Raw genomic sequence first — 16,602 nt, forward strand, 5'->3', positions numbered from 1 at the left:
ATAGGAAATACATAGCATCATCCTTGTAATATTCTTGCCAAGAATGTTTGACCTGAATCTAATCAGCAGGAAACAAATCAGACAAATCCAGATTGTGAAGAGTTCTCCAAGATTACAGACCTGTAGTCTACAAAAATGTCATCATGAAAAACAAAGTCCGGGTGGACTGTCCAAGTCCAGATTAAATGAGAAAGAGACATGGCAACTAAATGCAAAGTATAATTTTTTTAATGTTTTATTTATTTTTGTGAGAGACAAGTATGAGCGGGGGAGGGGCAGAGAGAGCGGGAGACCCAGAATCTGAAGCAGGCTCCAGGCTCTGAGCTGTCAGCACAGACCTCGACACGGTGCTCAAACCAGGAGATCATGACCTGAGCCAAAGCCAGACACTCAACCAACTGAGCCACCCAGGCACCCCCTGTAAAGTATGATTCTTGATTGGATGAATATAAAGGATAGTTTGAGAGGTCAATTTTTGAAATTCAAATATAATGTATTAGAATATCATTGTGTTAGTGTTCTCTTTCTTAGTTGTAAAAATGGGAATAGGAAAATGTTCTTGTTCATAAGCAATACATGGTCAAGTATTGAAGTGTCACGATTGCTCAAATTACTTTCAAATGGTTCAGGAGAAAAAAGTATGATATATACTGAAAGAAAGGGAAGGGAAGAGAGAAATCAAATGTGGTAAAATATGAAAAATTGATCTCCAAATCTGTACAACCCTCCCTTTTTTAAGTTTTGCATTATCATGTTTCCCTCATTTAACAGAAGCTACTATTTAGCTGTCCTTTGATGTAATATAATACACTAGAAAGAATGTGGGCTTTAGAATGAAATCTAGGTTTAATTCATAATAATGCCACTTTGTTCATTTAACACATGTTTATTCAGTACCTACCAGGTGCCAGGCACTCACTGTTCAGGGGTTTCCATAGACAACAAGCTGTCCTCAGGAAGCTTATATTATAGTGGAGGAGAGAGGTAGTAAAGAAACTAATAAATATACAAGTAGAAACTGTGATACATACCTTTGAAAGAAATCAGAATACTATAAACCAGAAAAACAGACGACATTTAACTTAATTGGAGTATGATCAAAGACAGCTTTCCAGAGTATGATCTGGAGCAAAAATTATTTGAATTCTATGGGAGTTGGTTTTCTTATCTGTAAAAATGAAGATAACTTTTTTACACTTTCATTTGTGAAAACTAATTGTTATAACATACGGAGTACCTGAGTTACAGAGAGGAAATGCGATAGATGTTATTGGATCTGCTTCTTCCCTCATAGGACACCTTTTCAAATATTGTATTTTGTTCATTTGCTAATACTCCCTAACCTTGTTTTTTTGGTTCCACAGGGCTCTGAATGGAATGCCTCAAATTTAGAGGATTTACAAAACCGAGGGTAAGCACACACAGCAATTGCTTTCAACCCCATGACTGAAATCGCTGTTTGTTCTTTACTTTTTCCTGTTAAATATGGTGTCAATGAGTAACTTTAAGCTTAAGAGTTGCTTCCAGTTGATTTTAATCAGGTGGAATCTAATAAAAATTTAAGTGGCTGTTATCCCACTGTTTCGTCCAACACCTCCTAAGAAAGATCTTCTGTTTCAATGGAAAGGCTTTCCAAAACAGATGTGCATGTCTTTTGCACTGTTTTAAAACCAAATGTAGTTATTGGTCCCTTTTGTTTGTTTTTAGAACAATTTAAGGTTCACAGCAAAATTGAGGGAAAGGTACAGAGATTTCCCATATTCCCCTGCCCCCATACATGCATAGCCTCTCCCATTAACACCATCCCCACCAAAGGGGTTGCATGTGTTAACAATTGATGAACTTACATTGATACATTATAATCACCCAAAGGCCATATTTACTTTACAGTTCACTGGTGGTGGTGTACATTCTGTGGCTTTGGACAGATGTATAATATCGTGCATCCATCATTATGGTATCATACAGAGTATTTTCAATGCCCTAAAAATCCTCTGTTCTGACCATTTATTCCCACTCCCACTTCTGGCGACCACTGATCTTTTTACTTGTCTTCATAGTTTTACCTTTGGTTCCTATTTTTTATGTAAGAGTACACAGAACTGCATATGTTGGGTTCACAGCTATTCATCAACATTTATTGATCATTTTCTGTGGACTAGGTACAGTGCTAGATACTAGGAATCCAAAGAAAAATAAGACTCAGTCCCATCCTTTTTTAGTAAGGTGCTTGAGGTCTAAGTAGTTTTTTGTTTGTTTGTTTTTAAGATTTTACTTTTAAGCAATCTCCATACCCAACGTGGGGTCAAACCCACAACCCCAAGATCAGGCATTGCATGTTCCACAGACTGAGCCAGCCAAGTGCCCCTAAGTAGGTTTTAAATATAAAGTGGACAAGCTTCTGAAATTGAACAAGAATACATTCTACCTTGTATTAAGAAATGTGCCCCTGAGCAGCATGGTTATTGAGTTTGATTGTAGCTGTTGAGACGACCATGAACATTCAGCAACCAAAAAGCTGCCATTCTTCTAACCTTTTTACTTCTTAGCTAATACCTAAATTTTTCATTGAACTTGGCCTTAGGAGGCCAAATTATCCCAGTAAAAGAAGAGAAAGTCATGTCTGAAAATTGGCCACATGTAACTTGATTGTGGACAGTGATCAGACCCACTGAAACCCAGAAGTAGTGATGGCTGCCTGTTTTCTCAGCTGTAAGTCAGCCTTCTGGTTATCTTTAACATGATTAGATACATACTCCCTACTTCCCCCTCAAAAGAAAGATATATCCTAATTGTTAAAGTGAATTTGGGACAAGACTTAAGCCAAAGAATTATACAAAGAGTTCTTGGGTTGAGAGAAGGGGGCCTGTGAATCTGGTTATTACTTAATTTAAGATATGAAAATAAAGAGAACTTAGAAATTTTAAATTGATTAGAATTGAGTCTAGAGTTCTTGAAAATAGAGACTGTATCTTAGTTTTGTGTAAAACGTACGTCTACTTTACTCAGAGCTTTATACCAAGAGGGTGCTCAGTAAATGTGAAGGAATAATAGAAAAATTGACTGACTTGCCAGAAACTAGCACAGAGATACAGTATTTAATATGGAATCTGAGACTTGATGCAGCTGTTGCCTGGCAAATGCATTGAAATTACATCATGCATACATCTTTGAGTTTAGAATACACTTTGACAAGATCAACGGAGATGATACCTATTCATCTCATTTACTGCTTAAAATGCTAAATTATAAAACACAGATGTATCTATCTTAAAAAACAGTATAGTTAGATGCTCAGACATCTACTTAGATGTTGTTTCATAAATTCACTTGTTCTTAAACTCTTGTGGATTAAGAATTACAGTTACAAAACATGTATACTGCCCCTTGTGGATGATTTAAGGGATATTCAAGTTTAATTTTGACATAAGACCATTTTCACCCAATCTTACTGACTTCAGAACCCCAAGTAAAGTGCTACTCCATATAGAGGTGGCAAACAAATTTCAGGGGGTGCTGTTCTCAATTGGTAGTGGCTGTGTAGAGTTCTGTAATGAATAGGATTGGGAAACCTTGTACTGCCGTAATCTATTACTAAAGTATGGGATTAGAGGTGGGAGGTGGTTCCATTTTTATTTTAAATAAGATAAGTGTGCTTTCCTTTTTTTTTTCTGACCATTGAGATAAAATTCACATATAGTTCACTCATTTAAAATGTATACTTTGGGGCACCTGGGTGGCTCAGTTGGTTAGGTGTCCAACTCTTGATTTCAACTGAGGTTATGATCTCATGGTTCATGGGTTCGAGCCCCACATCAGGCTCCAGGCTGACACTGAGAAGCTTGCCTGGGATTCTCTCTACCCCTCCCCAGCTTGCACATGCTCTCTCTCACACTCTCTCTCCCTCCCTCCCTCCCTCTTTCCCTCCCTCCCCCCCTCCCTCCTTCCCTCCCTCCCCTGCCTTCTGTCATCCCTCTCGCAAATAAATATACTTTAAAATGTACACTTAAATGGTATTTATTACCATGGTATTAATTTACAGTTTTTCAACCCGAAAAAGAAATCCTGTACCCTTTTTCCCCCAGCTTCTAGAAACTACTAATCAGTCTACTTTCTGTCTCTATACGTTTACCTATTCTGGACATTCCATTTAAATGGAATCATATAATACGTGGTTTTTTAAGAATAGTATCTTCCACTTAACATTATATTTTCAAGATCTATCAATGTTGAAACATGTATTAGTAACTTCATTCCCTTTTTTATTGCCAAGTAATGTTCCATTGTTTGGAAATACCACATTTGTCAGTTGATGGACATTTGAGTTGTTGCCACTTTTTAGCTATTAATGTATGAATGCTGTGACCATTCACACACAAATTTTGGGGTATACTTATGTTTTCATTTCTTTTGGATTTATACCTCAGAGAGGAATATGCTGTAGAGTAACTCTACATACTGTTTTCCACAATTGCATATGCTTGCTTTTTAAATTAAAAAGGAAAATGGGGCGCCTGGGTGGCGCAGTCGGTTAAGCGTCCGACTTCAGCCAGGTCACGATCTCGCGGTCCGTGAGTTCGAGCCCCGTGTCAGGCTCTGGGCTGATGGCTCGGAGCCTGGAGCCTGTTTCCGATTCTGTGTCTCCCTCTCTCTCTGCCCCTCCCCCGTTCATGCTCTGTCTCTCTCTGTCCCAAAAATAAATTAAAAACGTTGAAAAAAAAAATTAAAAAAAAAAAAAAAAGGAAAAAAATTCTTTGTAGTAATGGACTTTGATGCCGAGATTCAAATGTTTCAGAAAAATTTTGATCTCTGGAACTTAACCACAGAATTGGTTAACTATGACTCTCTCTCTCTCTCTGTAGTCATTTCTCTGACTTCAGAGATTGGGTTTGTAAGAACCCATGTGTAGTTCTAAGAAGGAAGCAGCTTCTACAGAGAGAAATAAGTAAGTCTGTGTTGTGTTGCTGGAGTAAACTCCAGTGATGTTTAAGTCCACACAGCACTGAGAAAAGATAACCTTGTGGCAAACTAGACCCAAGCATTTCTTGAAGTTGTGCAGTGAGAGAGAGAGAGCAGAAGAAATTTGTGATACAGAAACCCTTTTCTGCAAGCCTCTCGGTATGGGAGAACTCAGACACATCGCCTGCTGTGGTAGCCAGGAATGCAGCTTAGAGAGTTAAGAGAGTTTCAGGTCCAACTTTCCTCTGACCCTCCCATCCCTCACCTCTTTTGCCTTTCTTGTAGTTTAGAGAGAGTAATAGAGCAAAATGTGACATTTAGAAAGGTAAAGGAGATTTTTCCCTTTCCTGTTTTTTTTTTTTTTCCTTGAGGTAGATGTTAATAGTCCTGATTTAATACAAATGACTTCCAAAGAATAAACTATGTTTCTGGTAATTTTAACAACTCAAGAGGAACCTAGTAGTAGAGCCCATATTCTCCCTTGGTTTCCTCACAGGGTGCGCTATATCTTGAATGTCACTCGAGAGATAGATAACTTCTTCCCAGGAGTCTTTGAGTATCATAACATCCGCGTATATGACGAAGAGGCAACGGATCTCCTGGCTTACTGGAATGACACTTACAAATTCATCTCTAAAGCAAAGTGAGTAATGGTCCCACACACATATTCTGACCTGTGTTCCTTGTGCACCATCCATGGGTAAGGCCTAAAGCTATAGATAACCTGCTTGACTATACTCAGGGAGAAGGAAGTAAAGAGAAAAAGGACACTGAGATTCCTTAATCCTAGGGAAGAGTTGACTAGAGACTTCATCCTTTTCCTGTAAGTAGATGAAGCCCCTGGAAGAAGATCACCTCATGTTGACTGTTTCCATTGAGCACAAAATTAGGGAAAATAAACCTAAGCTGCTGCAAAAGAAATAAGAATAAGAGAAGGAAGAAATTCTGAATGAAATGATTAAGTTGTCAAGGTGGACATTTGAAAGTTGTGTAATAGAAATTGCCCCACATGGGCGGAGCACAGAAAGCTCTTCTTCCTGAAGACGAGGAGACACGTAGTGGGGTTTGGAAGCCTTCTCATTCTTTTACTTTACTTTTATGGTACTCTAAATAGTGAAATTTTTCTCTGGCCCTTCTGTTGATGTCATCTTTAAATTGGTCCTTTTAGTGAAACTATTTAATAGTATTAATTTAGTGTTTAATATTAATTAGTACTATGTCAGCACTAATTTTTTTTTTTTAAGTCCCTGGGGATTTCCTTGCCAATCCTACATATTCCTTCAGTAGAAGGAACTGTAAATGAGCATGCTGGCCGAGCTGCCCTCTTCAATGGGACCACATCCAAATCATCCATGGCAGATGAGAAGCACTTCTGTTTTTAAAGTCCTCCTTCAGCACTGATTCCACATCTCTCTGCAGACCCTCCATAGTCAAGAAGTCCTTCCTCTTAGTTACCCTGAATCCTCCTACACTAGCTTTGAGCCCATACTCTCAGTCCTTAGCTAACACCTGAGTGTTTTATATTTTTGAAGCCTATGAAATTGTTCTCAATAATACCACTCATGGCATGCTTACTGCATGCCAGATACTTTACCCATATTCTCTTATGTAATATTTTCCAAAACCTAGAGAGGCATGTGCTGTCATCCTTTTGTAGAGATGGGGACAGACTGTAGAGATGAGGTTCAGAGAGGTTAAGTAACAAGTGGTGAAGATAGGACTTGAACCTGAGATCATGTCTTATTTCAGAGTCCATCTAGTATATAGTCTAGGTCCTTGAGCAAAGGAGACTGGAAAAGACCAGGCCAGTTGTCAGGATCACTGCCAAAGAGGCTAGAGTTCAGATGAGGCCCCAGTCCCCGTGAAAAGAAAAGCCAATTTCAGCAGGGCTGGGATTGAGGTGAGATATGTGAGGCACCCAGGTTGCTGTAAGCGGGCCCTCCTGCTCAGGCCCATGCAAGTGTGGGTCAGCGTCTGTGAGTGAGTGCCTCCTTAAATGGCCCCCTGGACACCTCATGTATTTCATCCAAATCAGGGCCCTGAATTCCAGACACAACCTACATATGGGTGAGTTTAGGATTCCTAAAGTGATACCAGACTTAATCTAGACAACTGGCTCAGGGAGGGATGGGAGAGATAGGGGAAGTGTGTGGCCAGAACTGAAAGATGAAGTTGGATTAGGTGAGAACTGACTTCAAATCTTTCAGTATGTGAGTTACAAGCCATCCACTGAAAAAGCCCAGTTCAAAATGAAGAAATGATTTTATGTGGGTGGGTTTTATAATTGTATTTTTCTTAAAACTGTCCAACTTTGAGTACCTTCAAAGCCTGCAGGTATAGACCTGAAATTTGATGTCAGAGCTTGATGGAAAAATATAGAGCACATGTCTGAACTTCAGTCTGAGTCACTGTGCACTGTAGTTTAAATGAAAACCCTGTGGTGTCATAAACAAAACAATATCCTAGTCAGTTGGGATCATCTAAGCACACACAGACAAACACCTGCACCAACGTATGGACTCCAAAATTTTGCCTCTAAATGATGGGTAGCAGGTTAATCTTACCTTCCTTTTTAGACTATTTCAGTTATTCCAGACCATTATTACCAACCATTCTCTTTCTTCCTATCACTTATCTGGTTCACTCATTTTGGCACAGAACCTCATGTCTCCTTGCATTGTACTTAACTCTTCAATGTGTATCTATCTCCAACAGAAGAATTACAAGCTTCTGGAAGGAAGCTTGTCTACTGTGATATAGTGAATGAGTGAATGAATAGGTTTCCCTATTAGGCGATGTACTCTTTTTTTTTTTTTTTTTTTTTTTTTTTAACTTATTGGAATAGCCACTTGGGAAGGATTTTTTTAGCCCATGTATACTGGTAAAAAGAGTAACCATTCTTTTTTCCATATTTTAAAATATTTTTACTTAACAGCTGACAGCTCTAACAGCAGACTACCCCTAAGTTTGTTCATATATTTGGTAAATATTTGAAGACTTACTCTGTGTCACACATTGTGTTATTAGAGAAGTAGCATAACTGAGTAATGTTCATATCCAGCGTAATGAGCTCTGGCATGTTAAGACTAAAGGGTTTTGTTTGTTTCTTAGTGTCACTTTATGGTAACTTTGTTTTCTCTTTCTTCCACTCCATTAAAACAACAGGTAGTTAATCATTCCACCCTCCTCACTAAGAAAGTCACATAGGGCATCACATGGTCCCATCTAACCTCACAGATTGTCTAGCCAGCCCCTAGGCCGAACAGGGTGGTAGTGTGGTGAAAAATAATATCTAGGGCTACATCTGAGTAAAGAGGAGGGTTAGTTTCGTTTGTTTTGTGCTTTCCTCCAGGGGCAGAACCTTTACTGGAACTTGAACTAGAAGCAACTCCGAACATTTGGATGAATTAGATGAATCACTGTCACACTCTTAACTCAAGAGGTGCCAGCCTTGAAACATGTCCCTGAGACGGTGCGGGGACTGGCCTCCAAACACATAAAGTGGAGTCCAGCCTCTAAATTGAAAATTCTTCCCCTCACAATCTGTGATCAACTGTCATTGCAGTTACCATTTTAATTATCTGTTTCTCCCACTGAACCCCCTACCCTTTAGAAGATTTACTTAACTTTGCATCCCAGGACCTTATACATTGTCTTACATATGATGGTTGCCTGGTAAATGTTTGCTTGAATAAATTAAAAAGAATTAATATTAACATTGAATATTGTTTGAGTACACTAGAATTGCCTACCCTCCCTGCATATTTGACTATACATGTATACAAGTACACTAAGGTAGGATGGATTGAAAGAAAATGGAAGGGCGACAGGAGACTTGGAAACATTTAGAACCTAGCTTTTAAAATGTACTCACTATAGTGTTTTTCTGTGTACCTCAATCCCCCAACCTAGGAAACATGGATCTAAATGCCTTGTGCACTGCAAAATGGGGGTGAGTCGCTCAGCCTCCACTGTGATTGCCTACGCAATGAAGGAATATGGCTGGAATCTGGACCGAGCCTATGACTACGTGAAGGAAAGGCGAACAGTGACCAAGCCCAACCCCAGCTTCATGAGACAACTGGAAGAGTACCAGGGCATCTTGCTGGCCAGGTGAGTCCTGCAGTGACTTTCTCAGATCTTCCCTCTGTTATACTCCTTGGACCAAGGTAAAATGTCCTTCCCTGCAGCTAGTTTTCAACCTAATTTGGATATGTGATACATTTTGAAAATTGAAACTTCTCTCAATCTAGTTTTTAAAAAATAAGTACAAGCATTTAAGATTAGTATGGAAGATTGAGTGTTTAAAGACTTTTAAACTGAAAGGTGGAAATACTGTTCTCTTACTTTAGTTCTCAACTAGGTGCTGATTATCATAAACATTTCTCAACATCATCTAAGGCCAGATACAGCTACCTTATCAAAATGGGTACTTCTTGCTCCCAAAGAAATGCTAAGCATAGATGAAATTCTTAGAAATTTTTGGCATTATTTTTTTCAGTGCTTGGTTTCAGTGAGTCGTCTTCAAAATTTTGGTCACGTGACAAATCAGATTTGGGGTATGAAGGCACTTCCCGGAAATAGCTCTCTTGTTTTCTTTTTAAAAATCTTTCCCTCTGCTTTTATATATATGCTTTGCAAAAATGCAGACAATACAAAGAGAAAAATCATTTATAAATTCAATATCCACATACAGCAATCAACATTATCTTACGTGTTCTCCAAGTCTTACCACATATATTGATGGATATTTTCTCACAAAAGCTATTCTTCAGTCTACCTCTTCACCTAATAACCGGTCTTTTTTTTCTTTTTTTTCTTTTTTTTTTTTTTTAACTATAGCAACACATACTCAACAGTTATACTGCTTAGCCATCATTTAACCCCTACCCTAGCTTTATTGAGATGGAATTGACCTATAACATTGTGTAAGTTTAAGGTGTCCACTGTGTTGATTTGATACACTTATATATTGCAAACTGATTATCACCGTACCATTAGCTAACATCTCCATCCCTTTAACATAATTACCATTTTTTGTGTGTGGTGAAAATATTTAGGATCTCTCTTAGCAACGCTGGAGTATATGATACAGTGTTATGAGCTATAATCTCCAGGCTGTACATTAGATCCCCAGAATTTGTTACTCTTATAACTGGAAGTTTGTACCCTTTGACCAGCATCACCCCATTTCCCCCATCCTCTACCCCCTAATATACCACCACTCTCTTCTCTCTTTCTCTGTTTGGCTTTTTTAGATTACACATCTAAGTGATACCATCTTCACTGCTTTCAGAGAAAAAGATTCATGTATTAAACTGGATTTAAGCATCAGTTTCCTGAGATGCCACATGCTAAAGTTCTGTGCAGTGCTAGATTTTGCTTTGTTTTTTCCATGTGGGCATGTTCTAGGTGGTTTTGTTCAAATGAAGGCACAGCTGCCTAGAAGCAGTTGGGGCTGGTGCCAGAGTTTGCCTCTAGTGAGTCTCATGACTTGGTCTTGACTGTTGAATCTGGGCTGTGTTTCCCCTGAACAAAATGTTAAATAGCCTTCCAGCCTATCCAGGCAGAGGGACCACCCTCCCACCCCCGAAGTATTGTGAAAATGCAGCCACAGCGTAGCATTATGGTTTCCACTAAAAAACCCCTCCCGTTTACTCAGTACTTGGCATGATTTCATCTGAGCCATTCTTTGAGGAGGCTGGGAGGATACTCAAGTCTCCTCCACTTAAAAAGAATTTATAGGTCTTTGGGGCCAGATTTTGATGACATTTTTAGATTAGATCAGAAGGTAGGACACAGCAGTTCTTTTTGGCACAAGAAGGAGGCATCTGAGTGCTGGATGAGACATAAATATTGTATGTTCCCAGACACACACATGACGGATGTTAGGCAGTGTCCTCACGTGACCCATCAAGAGCAAGGATACTATGTGTCCTGCCAATTTCAGTATTTATTCTGGAATCCCAGGCTACTGCAAGCTGTTGGGTTGGGTTTTTTTAGCATATGTGGTTTTTCTTAGATGTTAAAGGAACTTCAGAAAAATCTTAGATGAGGATAAGAAGGGCAGCATAAATCCACAAATCACAACTGCCTCTTCCTTTCCATTTCTCTTCCATCCTGCCTTTCTGGGCTTGATTCATGGAGGGAGAGGCAAGCCCTGAGGAATGAGAAAACCACAGAATCTGAGTCAGTAGATCTGGTTTCCATCTCTGGTTCATCCCCTTGCTGGAACTTTGAGAAGTTACTTCACAGTCGTGATCCTCACCTGACCCCATCTACAAAATGAAAATCAAGAACCCTATCTCACAAGGTTTTTGTAAATAAAAACATGTATAAATGTATACTCTATGCTGGTAAGGGTTATTCTGATGGGATTCCCATCATCTCCTTTCTCCAAGGCTCCCAGAAAACAGACATATACATGTGCCATTTATTTCATCCTCCTTCTACCACCCACAGACACAGTAAGTCCATTAGAAACTAGAATAGGAGGGGCGCCTGGGTGGCGCAGTCGGTTAAGCGTCCGACTTCAGCCAGGTCACGATCTCGCGGTCCGTGAGTTCGAGCCCCGCATCGGGCTCTGGGCTGATGGCTCGGAGCCTGGAGCCTGTTTCCGACTCTGTGTCTCCCTCTCTCTCTGCCCCTCCCCCGTTCATGCTCTGTCTCTCTCTGTCCCAAAAATAAACGTTGAAAAAAAAAAAAAATTTTTTAAAAAAAAAGAAACTAGAATAGGAGGGCGCCTGGGTGGCTCAGCTGGTTAAGCATCCAGCTCTTGATTTCGGCTCAGGTCATGATCTCATGGTTCATGGGTTCCAGCCCCACATCAGGCTCTGTGCTGGCAGCGAGGAACCTGCTTTGGATTCTCTCTCCCACTCTCCCTGCCCCTCCCCCCGCCAAAATAAATAAAATTAAACATTAAAAAAAAAAAGAAACTAGATTAGGAAGTGGTCATGGAATTTCCTATATTGTGATATTTCCTGGATTTTAAGAACTAGAATCTTAGTTCTAGGAATATCATACAAACTGCTTTTAGCTGCAAGTAGTGAAATACCTCCGTCACTTGGGATTTCAACAAGAAACCGCATACTCGGATTAGGATTATTTGAGAAGGGCTTTTTATAAAGCTACTTTTTACAGAGGTGTGGGGTTGTGGTGGAATCAAGGGACTTGGATCAGCAGAGCTGTTTGGTAATAGCTGCTAGGCCCAAAGAGGGAGGGAGCAGTTACTAGAACCTAGAAGGAGACTCCTGAAAAAAGAGGTACCTTCAGAGAGGAGAAATAACCTTCAGTCAAGGGACACACCAGCCTGAAGTGGCCCTGTGGGGAGGGAGCTAGGGGAATAAGTGGCCTGTCCCTACTCTTCTCCCTCCATACTGTCTCCTGCTGGGGCTCCCATGGAACAGTGAATACCCAAACCAAATCAGGCCTCTGCGAGTTAGGAAAAAGTGGGAGTGCCTGCTGGGTGTACAGCCATTAGGGTCTGCAGTCTCTGGTGTGTTGTTAAGAAACAGCACTTGTAGACTACTGCTGAACTAGCTGCCAAGTGAATTGGGCCCAGCAGACTCTTGCCCAGCTGTAAAGTGCTACTCTAGGACCTGCCTGCTTAGAAGAGCAAAGAGAGAAAAGCCCCAGACTCCTGGAACTGCCTGAAGCTCTATCAGTTACCTGGCAGCTTAGGTAGCCAGAAGAGGAAAGTCCTTCGAAAAATTCCATTCATTGTGTTTGCAAAGAAATCCATTTCCTGTGGAGGTGCTTTGATCTTGTATTCCACATCTTCTCCCAGGAAGTATGTGGTGGTTTTCCCAAAAAGATAGAGCCCTGATCCTAGCATTCTCTAGCCCCATGGTTGTCTAGGGAGGCACTGGGTACTTAACTTGAGGTGGCAGCCTTCTGTTTGAGGGTGTGTTAGCTCTCAGTACTTTGATGTCTTGGTAGAAGTGAAGTTTACCAAAGTGATGCCAGGCCCCGGTAAGTGACTTATGAATTGGTTATAGTCTCTTGATCAGATGTGAGGGTATGGGCCTAACAGTGACCACCTGTCTGAAATGCAAGGGACTTTTTGCATATTTCAGTATGTCTTTAGGAGCCTAGGGAAGACTAATATTTAATATAATCCTTTAGACCTAAAAGTGAGGGTATCATAAGGCCACTGGTAACTGTTTATATCTAACTTTATTTTTTCTGTTATTATAGCTGGGGGATGAGAGTGAGACAGGAAGAGGCTGTGTGTGTGCATGCATGCGCATGTGTGTATGTGTATACGTGTGTGTCGAAACCCTCCATTAAACTGCCAACATCCCTGTTTGTTATTCTGTACTCTGATCATGCAGGTATCTGGCAGATTTATGTTCCGTTAGACAAGTTCAGATTTCAGTCATTTGCAAGCTGGACCATGTGTCTATGAGATTAGGTTCCTGTGTACAAAGAGCAGAGAAGAAACACTGGGTTATAGCCAGGGAGAGTTCATGCCACATGTCTTCATGGATGTCAGTTCTGATTCTTTGAACGCCCCTGTCACCAGGGCCAGAAGAGGCAGAGGTGTCTTTTACACTCCCCAGCTTTGCTGGTGGACACATTGAAGTCTAGTTAGCTGGTGCACAGTGGTCAGTCAGCAGAAGGGAACCCAAAAATGCACCCAATTCACAATTGAGATTTAAAGGATTTTCTTAATAGCTTTTTAGTGAAATCATCTTTTAGGTTTTTGTTTTATTTTTGAGAGAGAGCACAAGCGGGAAATGCAGAGAGAAAGAGAGAGTCCCAGGCAGGCTCTGCGCTGTCAGCACAGAGCCCAGTGCAGGGCTCAAACTCACGAACCATGAGATCATGTCCTGAGTTGAAATCAAGAGTCAGATGCTTAACCAACTGAGCCACCCAGGTGCCCCTTCAGTGAAATAATCTTAAAGCATTTACGACCATGCACACCACACAGAACGTGCTCGGTTGGTGTTTTTTCTCTTTCTTCTTCCTCCTTTCTTCAGGCTGCCTCATGCCCTAAAAAGTAACCATAAACACTCTGATTTTACTATAACCGATACCCCATTTTTAGCAGTATTTTCTTCTATATACCTTTCTCAAACAAGGTAGGTTAGTGCTTTACCAAACATGTGACAAGAAGAAAGCAAATTAGAGGCAAGAGAATGGGATATCATATGCGTCCGGTCATTAGATTTCCTTACTATTCATTTATGAAGTAAAAGGCCAAATTCTTGCCCAGAATGACCCAGTCATCTTATGTGTGTGTCAGTGTGTTTATGTGAATACAAATTTAGGCCCACAGTCACTCAGGGGAGAAAAGAACCTGAGACTTCTTTGCATCATCCAGGCCACAAACCAACTCTGAAGTTCTTTTTGACAACTTGTTTATTTGGTGCCTACCTGAAATAGATGGAAGGAGTCAGCTGAATTTAAACATTAACAGTTTAAAATAATAAATACAATCTAATGTCTTATATCTATCCTACCACTGATGGAGCATCAGAATAAGCTGGCTTGGAAAAAGCAGCACTGGAAAACAGTTTGGTGTTACTGAGTAAAACTGATGATGCACGTATGCCCTATGACCCACCTTTTCTTCTCATATATATAGCATCTTTTAGAAACCAAAGTATGCCCCAAGTACAGGAATGTCCATGACAGTGCTACTTGTAGTAGCCAAAACTGTTCAGCAACAGATGGATACATAAACCGTGGCATATTCATCATACTCGCTGAAATTATAGCTATACACACTGATGAATCTTGTTTTTTTAATGTTTATTTCTTTTAGAGACAGAGAGACTGAGTGGGAGCCGGGGAGGGGCAGAGAGAGAGGGAGACACAATCTGAAGCAGGCTCCAGCCTCTGAGCTGTCCGCACAGAGCCCGACTCGGGGCTCTAACTCACAAACCACAAGATCATGATCTGAGCTGAGCTCAACCCACTGAGTCACCCTGGCGCTCCTGATGAATCTTAGAAACAGTGTAGGCAAAAAGCAGTTACAGGAGAATCCATACATAGAGTATGGTTTCATTATATAAGTTTACAACATACAAAACTAGGCAGTGTATTAAGAACACAACCTGTCGGGGCACCTGGGTGGCTCAGCGGTTAAGCGTCTGACTTCAGTTCAGGTCATGATCTCGCCATTCTGTGGGTTCAAGCCTCGCATCAGGCTCTGTGCTGACAGCTCAGATCCTGGAACCTACTTCAGATTCTGTGTCTCCCTCTCTCTGCCCCTTCCAACTTCAGGTGTTCATTCTCCCCCCCCCCCTCAAAAATAAATGAACATTAAAAAATTTTTACAAAAACACAACATGTCGACACTATAAAGAAAGAAGATGATAAGTACAAAATTCAGGACAGAGTTTACCAATCTCTGAGGTGGGAGGAGGAGGAGGGAGGGGAGCAGGAAGGGGCCCTGGAGTAGCAGTGCTTCAAAGGCCATGGTAATGAGTGCCTTGTTTGTATCAAAGAGCTGCCCACCACTCTCCCTGCAGGTGCTATTGCAAAAGTGAAAAAGGCAGTGGAATCAGACCTATCTTTGGATTGGGATTTTTCTTTCTCCTTTACAAGAAGGTGTCAGTTTAATTCCAGAGCCCTGACCTAATATTTTCTGATGATTATCTCCCCCAGGAAGAGAATGAAATCCCTGCTGGGCAAAGAAAGCAACTGTAACATCAGCCACTTCCTCTGAAACATATGCTGTTGGTACCTATTAGTGTAATTTTAGTCTCATTCCCTCCTGATTGATTAGTGATTTGCAGGCAGTTTCAAAAAAATCATACTTTGGAAGGCTCTTGGGATCATGAGAAAAATCCCATTTGCCTGTTGACTGATAAGATAAGCTGTTCTTAGAAAGGTGAGAACAGCTACTCCTTGTCTTCCCAGTCATCTGCATCACAGGAATTGTCCTGCCATGGGGGCTGAGTGGTCTTGGTGCAGGTTTGAACATCATCATGATGGGTGAGGGATAGAAATTGGAGAACAGAGCCATATGTAGGTCAGGAAACAAGAGTGTCCAGATACAAAGGAAACTTTAAAGGGAAGCACATTGGCCTCTGTTGATCACAATGTACAATTTAAGCCCCACCTATCCAACCATTCAGCTTGCCCCTCCCACAGTCACTCACTTGTTTGGGAAGTGTGATATGTTGTCTCCTCCTAGGGGTGGCTAGAGTTCATGCAGCTTGGAAAGGGTGAAAACCCTATCTTTCTCCCTGCTATTGATTATAGCTTGTCTTCATAAACAGAATGACCTGTTCCCTACTCAGAAAAGCACTCTTCTGCTGTGCAGGCCTGAGTCAGAGCCCCACCCAAGCCACAGCCAGACAGGGGGAGCTGAGAGCAGGTGCAGAGCTGAGAACAAACAGGGGTTCACATTAGTGCAGGCGCATGACCTGGCAGAGATTCATAGGCAGGCGTGGCCCTGAGCAGGCGGTAAATTGTTTTGGGCTGTTTCCCATTCCACCCTGCAGTTAGGTAATTCTTCATCAACTTGTAAGTCATGGAAACCACACCCCTAAATAAGGGACCTGTTTCCTGGGCAGGTGATTCTGACCAGCCACAGGGCCATCACCTTTTTCTTTTTGGCTAGGGCTTTGGAAACTGCTCCCTTGTTAGAGAATATGGTATCAACTAAAATTTCATCCCATCAGACCTTCT

The 16,602-nt window shown here is 41.0% G+C and overlaps 1 protein-coding gene across 6 annotated transcripts in view; it reads left to right on the forward strand.

Moving 5' to 3' along the window:
• Positions 1-16,602, forward strand: part of SSH2 (slingshot protein phosphatase 2) — a 251,276-nt gene that overhangs the window by 222,646 nt on the left and 12,028 nt on the right. For all 6 annotated transcript variants that reach the window (XM_086686415.1, XM_086686416.1, XM_086686417.1 and 3 more), the window contains 3 exons: positions 1,365-1,411; positions 5,456-5,602; positions 8,872-9,072. In XM_086686415.1, coding sequence (XP_086542541.1) covers positions 1,365-1,411; positions 5,456-5,602; positions 8,872-9,072 — 395 coding nt within the window. The remainder of the gene's footprint in view (positions 1-1,364; positions 1,412-5,455; positions 5,603-8,871; positions 9,073-16,602) is intronic.

Source organism: Puma concolor, chromosome E1 (genome assembly GCF_028749965.1).
Source record: "Puma concolor isolate L17-30 chromosome E1, mPumCon1.1.hap2, whole genome shotgun sequence".
NCBI lineage: Eukaryota > Metazoa > Chordata > Mammalia > Carnivora > Felidae > Puma > Puma concolor.